The sequence below is a fragment of the Poecilia mexicana genome, unplaced genomic scaffold, assembly GCF_051168715.1.
Source record: "Poecilia mexicana isolate PSO_F unplaced genomic scaffold, ASM5116871v1 scaffold_22, whole genome shotgun sequence".
Classification (NCBI taxonomy): Eukaryota; Metazoa; Chordata; class Actinopteri; order Cyprinodontiformes; family Poeciliidae; genus Poecilia; species Poecilia mexicana.
The window spans coordinates 3,025,030-3,041,849 of record NW_028263391.1 but is presented as its reverse complement, the minus strand read 5'-3'; the positions used below and the strand labels follow the sequence as shown (position 1 = coordinate 3,041,849).

The 16,820-nt window shown below is 39.1% G+C and overlaps 1 protein-coding gene across 2 annotated transcripts; it reads left to right on the top strand.

The window, feature by feature from the left end:
* The first annotated feature begins 1,858 nt into the window (after window positions 1-1,858).
* LOC106921130 (protein LBH-like) lies at window positions 1,859-16,506 on the top strand. 2 transcript variants are annotated; one of them, XM_088002667.1, is made up of 4 exons: window positions 1,859-2,077; window positions 11,958-12,036; window positions 14,118-14,292; window positions 15,838-16,506. In XM_088002667.1, the coding sequence occupies exons 2-4, from the start codon at window positions 11,959-11,961 to the stop codon at window positions 15,873-15,875; spliced, it is 291 nt and encodes a 96-aa protein (XP_087858793.1). In that variant the 5' UTR covers window positions 1,859-2,077; window position 11,958; the 3' UTR covers window positions 15,876-16,506. The 2 variants fall into 2 exon arrangements, with proteins under 2 accessions (XP_087858793.1, XP_014848091.1); XM_014992605.2 differs by having other exon boundaries at window positions 1,863-2,077; window positions 15,728-16,506.
* The last annotated feature ends 314 nt before the right edge of the window (window positions 16,507-16,820 follow it).

Here is a 16,820-nt window from a genome sequence, read left to right as displayed (position 1 = left end):
CCTCTAGTGTAAGTTTGTCAGTGACGTAGAAATCCAATCACATGGAATAGCATAAAATAAGTTCATATATTCAGTTTTAAACATTTAAATTTAATCAAAATTAGGAAAGTTATTACCCACCTGCTAGCAAAAACTGTAAAACCACCAAGTTAAACACTCAGCAAGAAAAATTCTGATCATTTTTACTCTTCAAACCAGCTGTGGGAAATTGGGAATGTAGATGACTTGATTTAAAAGAAGGAGTCATATCTAGAATGTTGCAGGTGGCAGAAATAGAGACATCACCAGTGGAGTGGTAGGATCATCAGGTGTGACAGTTGAGAGCATTTCCAGAACCTGATAGAGTTGGTATGGATTGTTCTACTCCACCGTCAACCAGTTCTGAGTGGTTTCATTTTGCATCTAAACGTGGTGTACAGTAGTAGACCAAAGTTGGAGCAAGTTTACCTGCACATGTTGTGTCATCCTGCATGGTTATGCCTTTTGCATGCTGGGTAATTGCCCCAATCCAGCCATCTGGCCTCATTCACCCAAATCAACTTCTGGTGATGCTTTTTAATGGATCTACAAGGAATCCTCTGTGCGGTTGCTTACTCACATTTTTCACAGACTGTTGGATGTTACAGCAACTTCCTGTAACGCCATCTCCTCTGAACCCTCAATGATGACACATAACCCATATGGTGCACCACAGCAACACCAACACTTTTGTTTTGGCAGGACCCCAATAGTTCCCGGGTAGTTCCAGGGTCTCTACCTCAAATGATTTACCCATAACCCCACCAAAAGCAAGAAGACAGGAAGTATTCAGACGTTCAAAACATCTCAGTTGACTTCTTCGATTCAGAGGAGCAGCAGCTCCAGCTCTGCCTGGATAATGACGTTTTACTCATTTTACATCATGATAATCTAGGATTTTAACAGGTATGTTTAGACTTTTGATAGAACCTCTGTAAACCATGTTACAGAGTTATAAAAACTACTTCCCTTACAAATATGGAATGACTTGAAAAAAGTGTGATAAAAAGTCTATCTCAGCATAGTGACAACACTATGAGTAAAGAATTTGTTAAATATGTTTAAATAAATGTATAATGTTTACATAAATTTATATTTATAATTTTAAATAGACAATTATTTATAAAAATGTAATAAATGAAAATAATCCCTAACATTTGATTGGTCAACCCCTGCCCATGACAGGGTTATTCCCATCAACCTAAAATATTTTAGGTTGATGTCACGTTTGTTGGATTAAAAGTACCATTTGAAAATAGCATTAAAATTAGTTTTACGTTTTATTAAGCCAATTTTTCTATGTTAAATATGTTTTATTTAATGATTTGATGTACTATTCTAATTTAAGATGTCATGTTTTAATTAACTGTCAGTGGAAAATCATCATAGTTGACAGAAATGTAGGCTTTCAACAATCCATCTGTGTGTAATAAATCTGTACGATGTATTTCATTTGGTGGGAATGTTTCAGAAATAACATTATTTATTGAAAGAACCTAAATTACTTCAAAATATATAAACAAATGAATATAGAAAATATGGTGCGTAAGTATTGAAATTAGAATTAAGAACATAAAAATTTAATTATCTATGTATTTCTCATCTTACAGAAAATTGTTGTGTTAAACAAACAAAAATGCGGATTTATTTATTTAACTTACATGTTTCGAATTTTATTTAAACGATTATACGTACAATCCAGTGAGTTACTTTTTAATAAGTGAATTTGTTGCCCTCACTAAGCAACTAGCGCGCGGGAAAACGTCCAAAGCATGTCGCAATGGATTTAAACCTGACTTTAAAATCCCCACCTTTCCGAATTCAGTGAAGGCAGCACCAGTCACGCTCCACTGCGCAGACTCGAAACACTTTCGTACGAGCGGTAACTTCACAGAAAACCTTGTTCGCTCCTCCGCCTGTCGCCCACCTCATCATCATCATCATCATCAGCCGCAGCAGCAGCAGCAGCTGAAGCATCATCGGCAGCAGGATCAGTGTGATGAGGCAGCGGAGGAGGGAGACCTTTCTGCTCTGAGACTCTGGATCAGCCCGCAGACAGGTAGGAGCGTTTCTTCTTGCCATTAAATTTTATATATTTTTTTATTTCTCTTCAAGCTCATTTTAATAGTTTATTAAAAAATAAAAACAAGAAAAAAAATGTTGACATGAAAATTTTTTAAGGGGGATTTGAGTGTTTCCGCACGTAGTGGAGCTCTTTCTAACAGCATCTACCTGTTGTGTAGGGAGTTAGTTTAAACTTATGCTAAAACAGCCAGTCTAGACATTTATGTAACATTTCTTTTCTTTTTTTTTCCAAGTTACGTGCATGCTTTGCAGAAATATAAGCTTCTGTGCCGCTGAAATATCAGGGGACTGGTGAACTGGGGCAACAAGCAGGAAGAATCAAACTGAACTTCAGCTGGAGGACAGCAGTGAGGCAGCGAGGCGTTTCACAGAAACAGGAAACGGCGCTCCTGTTTTTGGGCGCCGCGAAGAAATTTTCTTTTGGGCCCCAAATCTCACAGGATTTAGGGGGGAAAGTGGCATTTTGAGACGGCTTTTCTGTTTTAAAGGGACAGTTCTGCATTCTTGAAATTAGATTGCAGGCAGCATGCAGTTAAAGTGCTACTTCCGGTTGGCAGATTCTCTGTAGTTCTCTGGGCAGTTTTTATTTGTTTGCGCGTCTGTTGGCTTTTTAATTTTTATGTCTTTATTTTTTTCAGTACTCCTGCTTCCTCCGTCAGTCTGGAAACACGACTGTTAGGTTGATAGGTCTCTTTAAATCGTTGCTAGTGGTGAGTGTGTGTAGGGTTGTGTGTCTCTGTTCTTTCTACCTGGTGGACTACCTGGTGTAGTTTTGGACATTAATAAAGTGTCTCATTTATTTATTTGATCTCACGCTATTCAAACTCTGTTGGTGTCTTCATTTTGTACAAATCCAAGTTATTTGGTCCAGTCCAAAACAGGCCATGTTTGTAGTCGATTTCTACTTTTTCAGACAGTTCCAGTCCCAGAAACATTCAGGTGATTCATGTTAACTTTATTTTGTGAACCTTTAAAATGACGGCTGCACTGATTGGCAGTTTTATGGCCGATCAATGTCTGACCCCATCGATTCCAATTTTTGACCAGTTTAGTAAATTTTTTTTGACAGAAAAGTTGCTAAGTAAAGCAACAAAGTTACTATATTTAGTAAACGTGTTAACAGATGTGACCTGGTGACCTGGTTTGTCACCCAGTCCGCTCACTGCAGATCAAAAGGAGACCAGGGCCGATTTTTAGACCTCTGCAGAGGAAGATCGGTGGATGCGATTGGTTTCTCATGTAAGTATCAACCATTTACCGAACTCCCCCCCCCCTCCCCCCCCCCCAAAAAAAAAATTTATCGGTGCAGCCGTATGTTTGCAATGAGCTGTTTTTTATGCAGAAGCATATTATTATTTATAAAAGGAAATGGAAACTGGAGGTAGTAACTGGTAACAGAACCAAACTTTTACAGTAAAGAATAACTATCTTATGAAGATTTCCAAAAGAACTAAATTTTTATGCTTTAAGTGAGAACAATAGTGCTGTGAATAAAAAAAATCCCTTTTTATGATATTTCTCTTATTCTGTTTTTGCTATTTAGTCCCACTTAGATGTTTCAAATGATCAAATTCAGTTCAGCTCAGTTTATTCATGAGGAGCCAATTCACAACAGATGTTGTCTTGAGACGTTTTACAAGAAAAATGTATTTCAATTCAATCACACATACAGTCCAAATGATCCCAGTTATCAAATATTAAGCTCAGTTATGAATTCATATTAGGTTAATTCACAAAATAACCTCAGTAAATGCAAAACGTAGTTTTCAAATAAGAATTTTGGTTATTAAGGGAAGAAGAGCCTGTAAAATAACAGTCGTTCCTCATGTTAAATCCTGAGCTGGTTGTTATTAGCAACATTTCATTTTGTGGAAAACTGAGAACTGCAGGAAATAGAAATCCTTTCAGCTGATCCTGTGTAACAGTGACAGTGAGTTCCATTATCCATTTTGCATTTTGAACCTTGTATAATATCATTTTTTATCGATATCTAAATGCCTCACTGGGGACACACATAGTGACTCGTCTCAGGCTAAAATATTTAATATCTGTTCCTACTGGAAGCTTGTCTCTACTCAAATAAACTAATAAGGTCCAATTCAGCAATGAAAAAAGAAAAAAAAGGGTTAAAATTGGGATTCGTGGGAGAGTTGTAAGGCAACTCCATCCATCCATCCATCCATCTTCTGTACACCCTTGTCCCTTGGTGAGGTCAGGATATGCTGGTGTCTATCTCCAGCTAACGTTCAGGGCGAGAGGCGGGGTCACCATGGACAGGTCGTCTGTCCCAGAGGCAAAAACCAATGCTGAGAAAAAAAAAGAAAATTTTTCCGTTTTCAAAAAAAAATATTTCAGTGATTCCAAAGAGTTTTGACAAAATAGTCTTACAGACTGAGGACACAAAAGTTGAACTTTTTTAAACATGTTACACCTGACAACAAAACCTCCACAGGGTTTCAGACATTGGGTAACACTTTATTTGAAGGGGGGTGAATAAGACTGTCATGACACTTTCATAAACATGACATAACATGTCATGAACATGAATAAGTCTTCATGAATATTTATGACTGTTGTCATAAAGCGTCATTCGGTAAATTATGACACTTTTAATACAAAGTTGACATTATTCAAAATGTCTTTGTTATGACAACTTGACATTAACCAATAAATCATTAATGTTTAAACTTTACCTTTAATAACATAAAATTACCTAATTTTTAAAGTGCAATCAGTAATACTTTTATAACAAATTTATATCAGTAATGATTTCTTGGTTAATGTCAAGTTGTCATAACAAAGACATTTTGAATAATGTCAACTTTGTATTAAAAGTGTCATAATTTACCTAATGACACTTTATGACAACAGTCATAAATATTCATGAAGGCTTATTCATGTTCACGACATGAACATGAAAATTCACCCCCTTCAAATAAAGTGTTACCAACATGGTTGACAGTAAAGCACAGCAGCGGTGGTGTTATGGTCTGGGACTGCTTTTCTGTTCAGGACCTGTATAGTTTGTGTTAATTGTTTGAACCATGAATTGTTGCTCTCTGGTAAAAATGTCCAGCTAAACGCAGATACTGAAGCGCAGTTGGTTTTCATAAACCCTCCAGTGCGACTGAATTAAAACAATGGAGCAGAAGATTGGGCCAAGATTCCTCCTCAGTGACGTGAAAGACTCGCTGCCAGACATTTGAAACGCCTGATGGCAGGTGTTGTTGTCAAAGCTGGTACAATCAGATACTAGGCTGACAGAACAGTTATGGTTTCACAGAAGACCAGGATGGTTTGGAAGGCATTTCCCTTAATAAAATAACTCAGAACATGAAATCTGAATTTTGTGTTTATTCAGGACGATCACGGGCGGATCCGTTTAAAAATAATCATTGGGTTTTGTGTAAATAAATGACTGCAGGCATGTGAATGTCTTAAAGGTTTCATAAAGTCGTTTAAGAAAAATGTGAGCGTTATCTATTACAAAGCAAGATACTGCCTGCTTTAACAGAACCTCACTTTAAAAATGAAGGACTATCCCTTTAGTTGCTAAGCTGAACGTGTTCAGCTTAGTGATATAAGAGAGAGTGGAGGAGTCGTTTTCATAGTATCCCCTCAACGCTCTGGATCTGCCAAAGAAAAGTTGTGAAATCAACTGGCTGCCGAAAAGCCCCAAAGGCTCTCTGCTTAAAAAGTCTCGACTGTGTTAAATCTGCTGATGGGCTCAGGAAAGAGGACAAACTGTGTGTGTGTGTTTTTTTTTTTTTTTGAAAACCAAAATGTGAGGATTAAGAGTAAGACTGTGGGTGATTTTCTGAAAAGCGTTATGCCATGCGCTTCAGTTGAAAAGTGGATAAAATGGTTCATAATTCACTCAAAGATCAGAAGCTTCTGGCTCCAACCTTAGATCTGAGACCAGGGGCGCAACTACATATTATTCAGGTGGATGCGAAAACATAAATCTACATTTACATTTACACGTGCGCGAGGGGAAGGAGTGTAAGGGCGTGGTGAAGTGTACGCGAAGGCATCATCGGGACGCCACCCCCTCCAGACGGGGTTTTGACGCCCCCTCTGGTGCAGCGCCCCTATGCGTTGCATGCGCTGCATACCCACTTTTTGCGCCACTGTCTGTGACTGGTGGTTCTCTGCTATACTGAAGAGTTTCAGAGATTTTTCTTGGTTCATTTATCTTCGCCTTATCGTTTACGCATCAAAACACCAACAAATCTGGGGTCACAATAACATATTTCAATAAATACAAAGCATTAAGTCATCCACATGGCTAGCAGTAGCCATTTTTCTTATTAAGGTAACGCTGTTTTAAGAAGACAGTTAGCATGCTATGTTCACCATGTCTCTTTAGCAGCTGACCATGGGCGATGTCGGAAAATATCCTGTTCAACCTGACGCTATTTCTTTTAATATTTATGTTAACATATAAAAAGCAGAACAGTAAAGTGTTAGCATATTCTGCACATTAATACATATTTATACATTTAAAATGTGTTTGAAAAATACTAGAAGAGTTAGGAGCAACACGATGGAGACCTTGCAAGGGTATTCAGGTATAGACCATGGATGGGTAGGAAACGTAGTAAGTGTTTATTCTAAAATTTTCTTTTGCTGTATGTTAAATTTGGGTGATATGAACAAATAAATATAATTATCATGATGCCGTTTCAGATTTAAAAGAGACATAGAATCTGTTACCACCCAAACTCAAAGAACAAATATTTTAGTCAAGTTTTTCATGCTGTGACAATCTCATAATGATCTGGGGTAAAATATATCCAGTCACATCTTTTTCTAATTCATGTTTGAATCCTTTTTTATTATTAGGGGTTTAACGGTGTATTTGTCCTAAAAGGTCATGGTACAGAGGTCGCATGCAGTCGGACAAAGAATATATAAGCTGCAAAGGATGGCAGTTCTCTTCTAGAAGAGATAGCACCTGTGTTGAATTGCTCTGGTTCAGTCTAGGTGCTGTGGTAGAAACCGAATAGACGAACTACCAAACCAAAGCAATTCTCATGGTTCTTGGTAACCCAGCTCCTTTGTCACTTTGCATTTTTGGAGATTTGGCCTCTTTCCCCCAGATACTTGTAGATATGGACCTTCCGCCCCAATCTCAAGTATCAGACTGAAGTCATGTCCCGACCAAGGGCTTTTTATTTCCTGGTATGTAACTTGGTGACTACACTTTTTGTCTTGTGCTCACCTGCAGGGCCATTTAAAGCACAAGAATTTTGAGGACAGAGCAGGGCGGATATAACTGTGTTTGCTTGATCTGGTGAGAGGTTTGGCTGAGGAGTTCTGATATAACTGGAGACTAACAACTGGCTCATGCCTAGCAACTACTAATACCATCCATTTCATTTATCACTCATAATTTGAACACCTGGCTGAGTACAACATGTTCATTTAGGACATTTTTCTTCTTACATTCTGCAAATACAGGATTGGTTGTTGTTATGGTGAAGAAATAGTGTTAAGAGAACTATGTCTGAATCACAGATAAATCTGGATTATATTTCGGTACAGCAAACACTTTCTGAATGTATTAGTAATTTAGTAGTCCTTTTTGGACTTTGCTATATTTTTGACAGTCTGCTTCTTATAAAGTAACACTGGAAGGATAACAAGCTAATAATAGCTAGCTAATTAGCTGGACCATTCGCTCCGGTAGACAACCTGGAGTCAGATTAGACGCTGCTGTTATGAATGTATGCTTGTCAACTGTAGTTTGAAAACCATACCTTATTTAGGCACCATGACTGTCTACTTGTTTTGCTTTTGAAAATATTTCCAAACAGACAATTTTTCTTTCTTTTTAAGCAAGAACAAAAAGTGTTAGGTTGTTTTTAGCCAGCTGGCAGCAGTGGGCTAGGGGGAGTGCTGCGTCACTGTGTGTACTTAATGTGTAGTGAATAGAAGAAGAGCCTACTGAACTGTGTGAACTTGTCAGCAGACTAGCTGTCTATTTTGAAGCATGTTATTTATTTGACCTCACAAAACTGTCAAGTTTTGGGGGAAATGTCACCATCCGGGTAACACTGTCACAGCGGGGGACGAGGGCGGGACTAACGTAAGAGTGGGAGGGGCCAGATGGCAGGTCAAATACGGGATATGTACGGGAAAATAATAATACGGGAGCACGGCAGGAAAGGGGGGTAAAAAACTTTAGTTTCCAGGCCAAAACGGGAGACTTGATTTAACAAATCAAAGCACTTCACAGGGAGGCTTTAATGAAATGGAAGCTTAATGAGAGCTACAACAAGGTAATAAATTAAGCAAATAAAGACAGGTGGTGTAAACACTAATTTAAAACAAACAGGTGAATCAAAAATCACAACACTTTTGCCAAATGAATTATTTTGAGTGGAATGATTTGTATTAAAATGCCGTACATCCATGATCTATCACTTACATTTCTTTTTTATATATTCTTTTTACAGTGGAGCTTACATAAAATGAATAAGAATAAGTTTTTCTTTTCTTTAGTTCATCGTTGTTTCATGTTTTAAATTATAAATAGCCATGAAAGCATTCCTGACCTCTGACATGCTAGACGTTGGTATGTCTAGCATATCATATGTTTCACTCCTTTTGCCATTTTTTAAAAACATTTATTTGTTTTGTTTCTAACATATTTTTTTTTTTAAAAAAGGATCCACCAAAAGCTGATTGTAGCTGATTTATTACCAGTGCAAAAGCTGAATGTAATGCAGCAAATTTCCTGTTTCATCCTTTTAAGCTGTAACCCAAATGAAATATAACTGCTATGCAAATGTTAGCATTTTTTTTTAATCTCAAGGTTAAGAGTCTACATTTATTAGAGAATACACACAGAGACTAATACAGTTGGTAATGATAGCCATGCTAATTATGTTCATTGCTAATAGAAGTCTCTAAACAGAGTTGAAAATGTCAACTTTGTAACCAAATGTTGGTTTTCTCTCACATAATGTGATGTCTCTTCTGCTTCTTAAACAAATAACTACTTACAGAAAATATTATAAATTATGTTTATACCTTCTAAAAGTAAAATGAGCTGAAACCTGTACTGGCAAGTCAAAGCTTTGTAAAAGCAATCTCTGCATCTGTGACACTAATTGAGTCTCTTTGTTTTTAGATATTTTCATCTATGCAGTCAGAATAGAAACTCCATCATTTGGTGTTTCTTTGGTTAAGCAACCTTTAGCTAGGTTAGCGTCGAGCTTTTAAGGCTTGTGTTAGATCATCTTTCTGCCCTGATAGTTTTATACTTTAGTCATCAATTTGGTGTCTCAAAACAAGAAATACACTAGAACAACTCGGTTTGAGCTCAAACATTCCAACAGTATTCACGAAGCGCATTCATTTACCTAAATTTAAATTCAGTAAGCACTTAAAACACTAGCTGCTGGAATGTGACCCTATCCAAAAGGTGAGCAGAAAAGTGTTTTCACATTTCCCGTCTCTGCTGAGGCGCAGCAGAAGTGGCTTCCTGTGAGCACAAACCTCCCCAAAAGAAGAAAGAAAGAAAGAAAAAAGTCGTCTGCTGTGTCATGCTTGGCCTGAACATTTAAATTCTTGAGTCTATTTCGCTCCGTGCCACAGCAGAGCTGCAGCACTTTGCAGAAACATGATCGGACTGAAGCTCTGCCCCGGCTTGTGTGTTTGCTGCCTCCTGAGCGGCGGAGCAGGGAGCCGGCAGAGCGGCCGCGCCGACTCCCTCCCCGGCCGAACAATACCGGCCTCTGATGAGGAATAAAAGCTGTATTGTTTCCCTTGCTGAGAGATGATGATGGTGATGAAGGGCAGAAGCAATTCCAGGTTTCACAAAGAAAGTCTCAGAACAACACGGCCCCGTCCTGGCGGTGGTAATTGCAGCGTCGCGGCACACATGAATACCCCCAAATCAGCCCTCGGCCTCTCGCGTCCGAGCAAAGTGCACCACTCAGACAATCAGAGGCATTAAATCTCAATCTCTCGTCCCCATGGCAACAGCAACTGCTTGTCTGATTGTCGCAAAGTGGGGTCTCTGATAACTTGTCACACAAAAGGTCACGCCGTTATTGTCTGCTGTTTTATGGAAGGACGGTAAGTGTTTTATTAATATCCGTTTAACAACAGCGTTCATTAAGCAGCAGATATGTCTTCCTTTTTTCTTTATGAAGTACCCAGAACAAGGTCACGGGGTCAGGATGATGCTGCAGCTGTCGGTGGGTATGAGAGGAATCCACTGTGATTCGGATGTGGAGAATATTGTCGGAAGAAATTCTTCAGGTTTAAAAGCTTCAGTATGAAAAAAATCATCTGTGACCCTGCGCTCAGTACCAAGGCATGCAACTTTTACAATCGATTCAGAAATTGTAGATCAGTACAAACGTAAAACAAATACCTATATTTGCAACAACCCAGAAAAAAAAATCAAACATGGAGAACCAACATTTAGGTTTATACTTTTATTATTGGAGACCAAGAGGAACTCCTGTTAGATTACCCTTTGATCCAAAACAACTGGAACCAAACATTTAGTTTTTTACCCCTCCAACCTTTTGTCTTTGTTTTGTTGTTTTGTTTGTATTTATTCTAATTCATGTGAATCACTTTGAATGGGCTTGTTGCTGAAAATGTGCTATATAAATAAAATGACCTTACCTTACCTTTATATTTATATTTGGTTTAGTAGAGCTTCAAACTAGAGGTGCACCGATCGTGGTTTGACCTGCCACTACTATTTTGGCCAATTTTATTTTTATCTGAAAAGTCGCTAAGTAGTCCAGCTCAGCTGGGCGACTGTTGCTGCTACTTTGGAGTTTTTAAGAATCACTGGATCGGATTGGATCGACACTGACGGCTTGAAATTTCCCTTTCATCAGAAAAATTTAGAGTTTTGGGTCTCGATGCATCAAGTCAAGTTTATTTGTAGAAAAAATTTCATCAACAAGGCAGTTCAAAGAAACATAACATAGCAACCAGTTAGGAAAGCTGCTTCTCCATGTTTGGTTCTGGTTCATCTAAAATCCTGTGTTGTTTTTCATTAAACATTTACTGCCTTTTTTTTAAACTCATTCTTGGTCTCAGTGAAGGCGTGTGGATGTTTCTCCACTGTATTCAAAACCAACTTCAATGCTTTTGAGAGCGACATGTTTTTCTATTCCTGTTTAATGTTGACTGATCAGCGGGTCAGAAGCAGTTGCTTTTTGTCTGAGGTATTTTTAGTGTGTGCCGGGTCTGCACTGCAACCAGGCCAGTTATTGTTTTGTTCTCATGGCAGAAATCCACAGGAGATTCATATTCTGCTCTTTATTTGCTAAACTTCCCCGCTGGCAGCTGAGGTGCCAAAAAGGCAACAAAACACACAGATTTAGATCCAAGTCTTTTTGTCTTTTCGTTTGCTTCTCGTACTTGGAGATCCTGTTTTTTTTTTTTTGTTTTTTTTGTTCACTCTTTCAACATTTAAGCAGCGAGGCTCCATGAAAAGTCTGGAGCTGAGGCTGCTACATGCGAATGCCCGCGCTCTTCAAGCTGGCAGCCGGCTGTTGTTGCTCCACAATTCTGCGCTGCTGATTGACCACCTCCCGTCGCTTCTGTGGTGTGTGTGGGATCATTGGCAATAATTGGCCATTGTTGTCGGCCAATCAACGGCAGCTATTACTCCAGGCCTTCCTGAGTAGGCTTGTGAATAACAATGTCAAAATGACTCCTGAGTAATAGCAGCGAATAAAATGAAAAGTATCCTGAACTAATTCAAAAGCCTCGGACATACATCCTGTCACTCGAGACAGGCTGAGTACAAAAACATGAATATGTGATTAATCACTGATGATATGCACTATGTTTTTTTTTCCTTCTTTTCGTAGGATGGCTGATGTTATGAACTCCTTGGAGCCTGGAACGGAGGACTTCAGCGGAGGAGGAGCAGCAGGAGATCAGGACTCGGTATCCTTCTTTGTGTGTGTGTGTTGGTTTGTGTTTTTCATTTCATTAGCTATAATAATAATAAGTTACATTTGATGTATTACAGTGAAATAAATACAGTGGCCCTGATACATTTTCTATTCTAGATTCAGTATTTGTGTCCTTTCTGTGTGATGTAACTCCAGATTTGACTTTTCACTAATTATTTTGTTGAGCACGTCTAAAATATTCAAAAGGAAATGAGGCCTGGGAACACGACCAGCACAGTGCCACTCCACACGTTATTTGCTGGTGTTAGCAAAGCAGCCAATCCAGGAGCACTATTTATTTTTCTTGGTGCTTATTGGCTGCGCCCCTGTAGCAGGGATAAGGAAGACCGTAGATGCTAGCTAACAAATTAGCATCTATTTTGATAGATTAGAAGACATGCCTCCATAAGTACTAATATGTAGACAGGCAAGATGGAAGGTGCATCCATCTTGCCTGCACCTTCCATCTTGCAGTTCTATAACTGCAAGATGGAAATTTTGGTTATAGAACTGCACCTGAAATTTTGGTGTGAAGAACTTGTGGTGAAGAACATCACATGTAAAACCGGTTACTTTTCTTCAGCAGGAACGGGAAAACTTACTAAAGTTGAAAGCGTCTCTTAGCAGATCTGTGTTAAAGTGTATTCTGTCCAGTAGAGCCGTCGTCAAACCGTCATTCAGTTAAATCATTGTATGAAAATGAATCAGGCCATGTACAGAAGCCCCAGAAAATCCACTAGAGCCTTAGAAATAGAAAAAAAGACTTAAGACCAGGGTGGAGATTAAACGTCCAGCAGGTCCACCACCCTGAACATGCAGCTACATCAGTTCGGTTCAGATCTAAACATGTCCCCATGTCAGTGGTTTCTGCGGTTGAAACAATTTATCCTCCAGTTCTTTTGGTTGGGGAAGGAAGTGCTTGCTTTTGATTGCATTTGAATCTGTTTCCACCGGTCACATGGTGGAGCTGGGCCTATCGCGGTTTCTCGTTCAGCCACTGCCTGCACCTTGTCACACTTGATTACTCCCACCAGCCCTCCTCCACCTCACAGCCCCACGCAGGACTCGCTAGAAAAGCTTCAAAAACATCGCTGGGTGACGGAGTAAATGAGGACAGGCTGTTTTTGGTCCAGGCCGATATCAGTGAAAACAGGAAGTAGGTCAGCGCTTCTCTGTCTCCTATGACAGTTGTTGAGTCTTTATATGGCTGGGAGCAAAACAGGCAGTTTAAACAAGTTCAGTCAGAGCGACTGGAAAGTATAGCTTCAAACAGAACATATGAAAAGCATAAAAATATAGAGGTGAAAAGTAATGTCAGGCATTGGAAAGAGAAACAAAAAAGAAATTTGAGTTTCTTGAAGCAAAGTAGAGTTATCATCAGTAATAACTCGCTTACCTTGTTGTAGAAACATGTTGTATCATACACTGCGCTTCCATTACAGATGTGTGCAAAACTTTGTCAGTATTCTGCCGAACTGTAAAAAACACAATTTCATAATTGCGGCATTTCATTAAGTAAGAAACGCAATTAAAATCACACGTGAATAAATTTCTAAGTCATTAAAAACATCCTCCAACTTCATTTTTATTCTCCATGGTTTGGTTATTGACAACATCCGATTGTTGATCATGTGACTGATGTGATGCAACAAAAGTGTTTCCAATACAGCTTCGTTGAATAAACCAAAAATCCCACCTTTATTAAAAAATTAGTTGTTGTTTTTTTATTTGCTTAATTCCATTAAGCAAATTTATATTTGAAATGTCAATTTGCACCATTATATGAATTTCAGTGAAAACACATCATTAGTGAACTTGTACAAACATAAAGAAAACGTCAGTGATATAGAATGTTAGTGACTAAGGTAGCCCTAACCTTTCCAAATCTTTGTAAAACAATGATTTAAAATGCTATGAGATAATCAGCATTGTACATGGATTTGCTTTTCTATATCTGGTTTGCCATCAATGTGGCAAATCAGATTTTTACCACGTTGTTGGCCTCAAATTTGACGTTGGACTGAAGTCGTTCTATGATAAACCTGGCAGTAACCTTACATAAGTTTTGAACAGATCTTCCCAGAAACACACGAGAGGTTTCCGAAGCTGTCCAAGAGGCTTCCCTCCATTGTGGTGGAGCCGATGGATGCGGCTGAGGTGGAGAGCGGCGAGCTCCGCTGGCCGCCAGACGACCCCGGATCCCCAGACGCCCAAAGTGAGAGACGGAGAGTGGGCGATCAAACCGCAGGTGAGCAGGACACACAGGCTGGTCTGGTGGCCATCTTGTATATGACGCAGCGTCACATTTACTGAGTCATTTGTTAAGAATACAACGAATGGCTCAGTAAATTTGTCTTCATCTGATCTCTGGTCTCAGGAGTACTTCAACCCACCTATACCAATATGTATAATGTTTCTGAGTACAAGTTAAGTTTGAAGTCTAGTACCTGGTTCACACAGCAAGATTTTTGTGTCGATTTTTGTCCTGATTTTTCCCTTCCAACCATCTTAAGCGTGTTGAATGTCATGTGTAGCCAATCAGAAAGCAAGGTGACAGAAACACGGAGGAGAATTCTAAACAAAGAAAGCTAAACAGCTACCATGGCGCACCAGGAGGTCCGGTGGACAGTCCACAATCTACCAGCACTGCTTCTCCCCAGTCGTCCATGTTTGCTTACTCTGAAATCACGTTTCATGTCGAGAGATTTTCCAAGGTTTCCCATCTGTCATCTGAACTTTGGTCAGTGAAGTTGATTACGGTGTGCTACTGCTGTGTTTCTGGATACAACACACTGTACAACCAAACTTGCTTAAGTTTGTGGTGTCAGGTTTTGAATATCAGTTGACAAAAGCACTTTTGACCACTCAAAGTGCTTTACACTGCATTTGGATTCACACTGATTTGCAGAGCAGGAGGAAGCTGGAATTGAACTTACAACCTTCCGATCACAAGACGACTACAATACCCACAAAGCCACAGTTTTTAAATCGAAAGTAAACAGAGTTATAATGGCAACATTTGCTCTATTAGTGGCTTTATCTGGAGTAGAAACACAGCTAGCCAGGGTTACAATCGTGATAGAAAAAGTACGTCCAGTTTGTGACAGCAGTTGCTCCTTCAATAGCTTTGACCTGAAGGTGTGACGAGGTTGAACACAAAACGATCGGGTCAAGTGTGTCATCTGTAGCGATACGCTCAGCTCAGCCGGCAGGAAGGTGACCCAGCTAAACGGAGCGACCACAGCACTGAGTGAGAAAATACAGAGAGAACATGGAGGTTATGAAAGCGACAGATCTAAATAAAAACATAAATGGAGAGCAGCAGGAGGTGGGAGAATAAAGACAAGTGGTCAGCTTGTCCTTCTTCGTGGTTTCCACCAGTAGTAACATGAGGTTGTCGATCACGTGACTCGTGTGATGGGGAAAAAATGTTTCCATCGCAGTCTTGAGAAATAAACCGACTTTGATACCAGCTACTGAGAGCCAAGTGCTCTGGTGGAAACATACAAAACAATCAGCTTTCTCGTGTATATGACAGAGCTTAATTGTTCCTTAAGAGTAAGAAGACGTAAGAAGAACTGTGAATAATTTTGAGGAAGTCAATGAAAGGGAGCCTAAAACTGCCCAAGTGGAAGGAGGATGTTCTGCCTCATCTGAAACAAAATCCTCTGTGTTTGTTGCAGGTGAGGAGAAGTCAAATGCCGGAGAGAAGGAAGAGGCTTCAGGGCTAGAGATGCAGGAGTCAAACTGAACAAACCCGTATGAAATACACTGTTACTGTATGTCTGTCCAGAGCTGAATAGCAGAGCGCCTCGTGAGGACAGAACCTAACAGGAAGCTGAAATGAGGCGGGACGGCTGACAAGCAGATTTTGAAACGACAGCCTGTTGGGCCTGGAGCCAGAGTGGAGTCACTTTTTATTCTTATTTATATTTTACAGGTTAAAAGATTTTACTTCTGGGGACCAATATTATGTTCATCTAGTTTCCATCACTCTGCTTAAAAGTAGGTAAACTGTAAAGTTGCGCTTCAGAATGATAATATATTTTAAAAAAGTGCAATAACTCCAGGCAGCAATAAATACAAAGACTTTTCTTCTAATTAGACTCTTCCTATTCGTCCATGTTTGTAGTTTAAATCTGAATCCTCTTTCCTCTGGCTCCAAGCCCTCTTCGTCCAGATGCCCATCATCATCATCAGCACATCTGGCGAGGGCGGATGTCTCTAAATGCTTTATGAAGTATTTAGCTCTTGTGTGCCATATTATTACTTATGGTAGCTGCTGTATTTTGTGCAGTTTTACACTCCTTAGATAAAAATGACAGTTGTTGTCGCGTACTGACTGCTGTGGTAAAAACGTGGTGATTTTGGTCTCACTATTCACTTTGAATGATAGCTTTGAAGATAAATATGTATCTTTTATTTGATGTTATGCCATTCTGTAATAAATTATATATGTAAATTCTGTCTCCCTGTAGTGGTTGTTGAATAAATGTGTGTGTTGATCTGGTGAGATTAGATGAGACGTTTTTCTGACCTGGTAGGTTCACAGGAGTTCATTTTTATCTGACGGAGTCAGTGAAGCTGATGAAGGCTGACCAAGAGTTAAACCAGTTCATTAACTCAGTGTTTATGAAAAATAATAGTTGTTAATCTGCTTTTAAACCTTTCATTTGGAAGAAAAACACATTATCAAAATAATAAAAGTGAAGAAATCTAGCAATGATACAAATATGAACATATGACATATAAATGTATATATTCAGGTTTTAATAT

Coding starts and splice junctions, on each gene's coding strand:
- LOC106921130 (XM_014992605.2), top strand. CDS start 11,959: ATGGCTGATGTTATGAACTCCTTGGAGCCTGGAACGGAGGACTTCAGC. Junction 12,037..14,117: donor CAGCAGGAGATCAGGACTCG/GTATCCTTCTTT, acceptor AGTTTTGAACAG/ATCTTCCCAGAAACACACGA. Junction 14,293..15,727: donor AGTGGGCGATCAAACCGCAG/GTGAGCAGGACA, acceptor TGTTTGTTGCAG/GTGAGGAGAAGTCAAATGCC.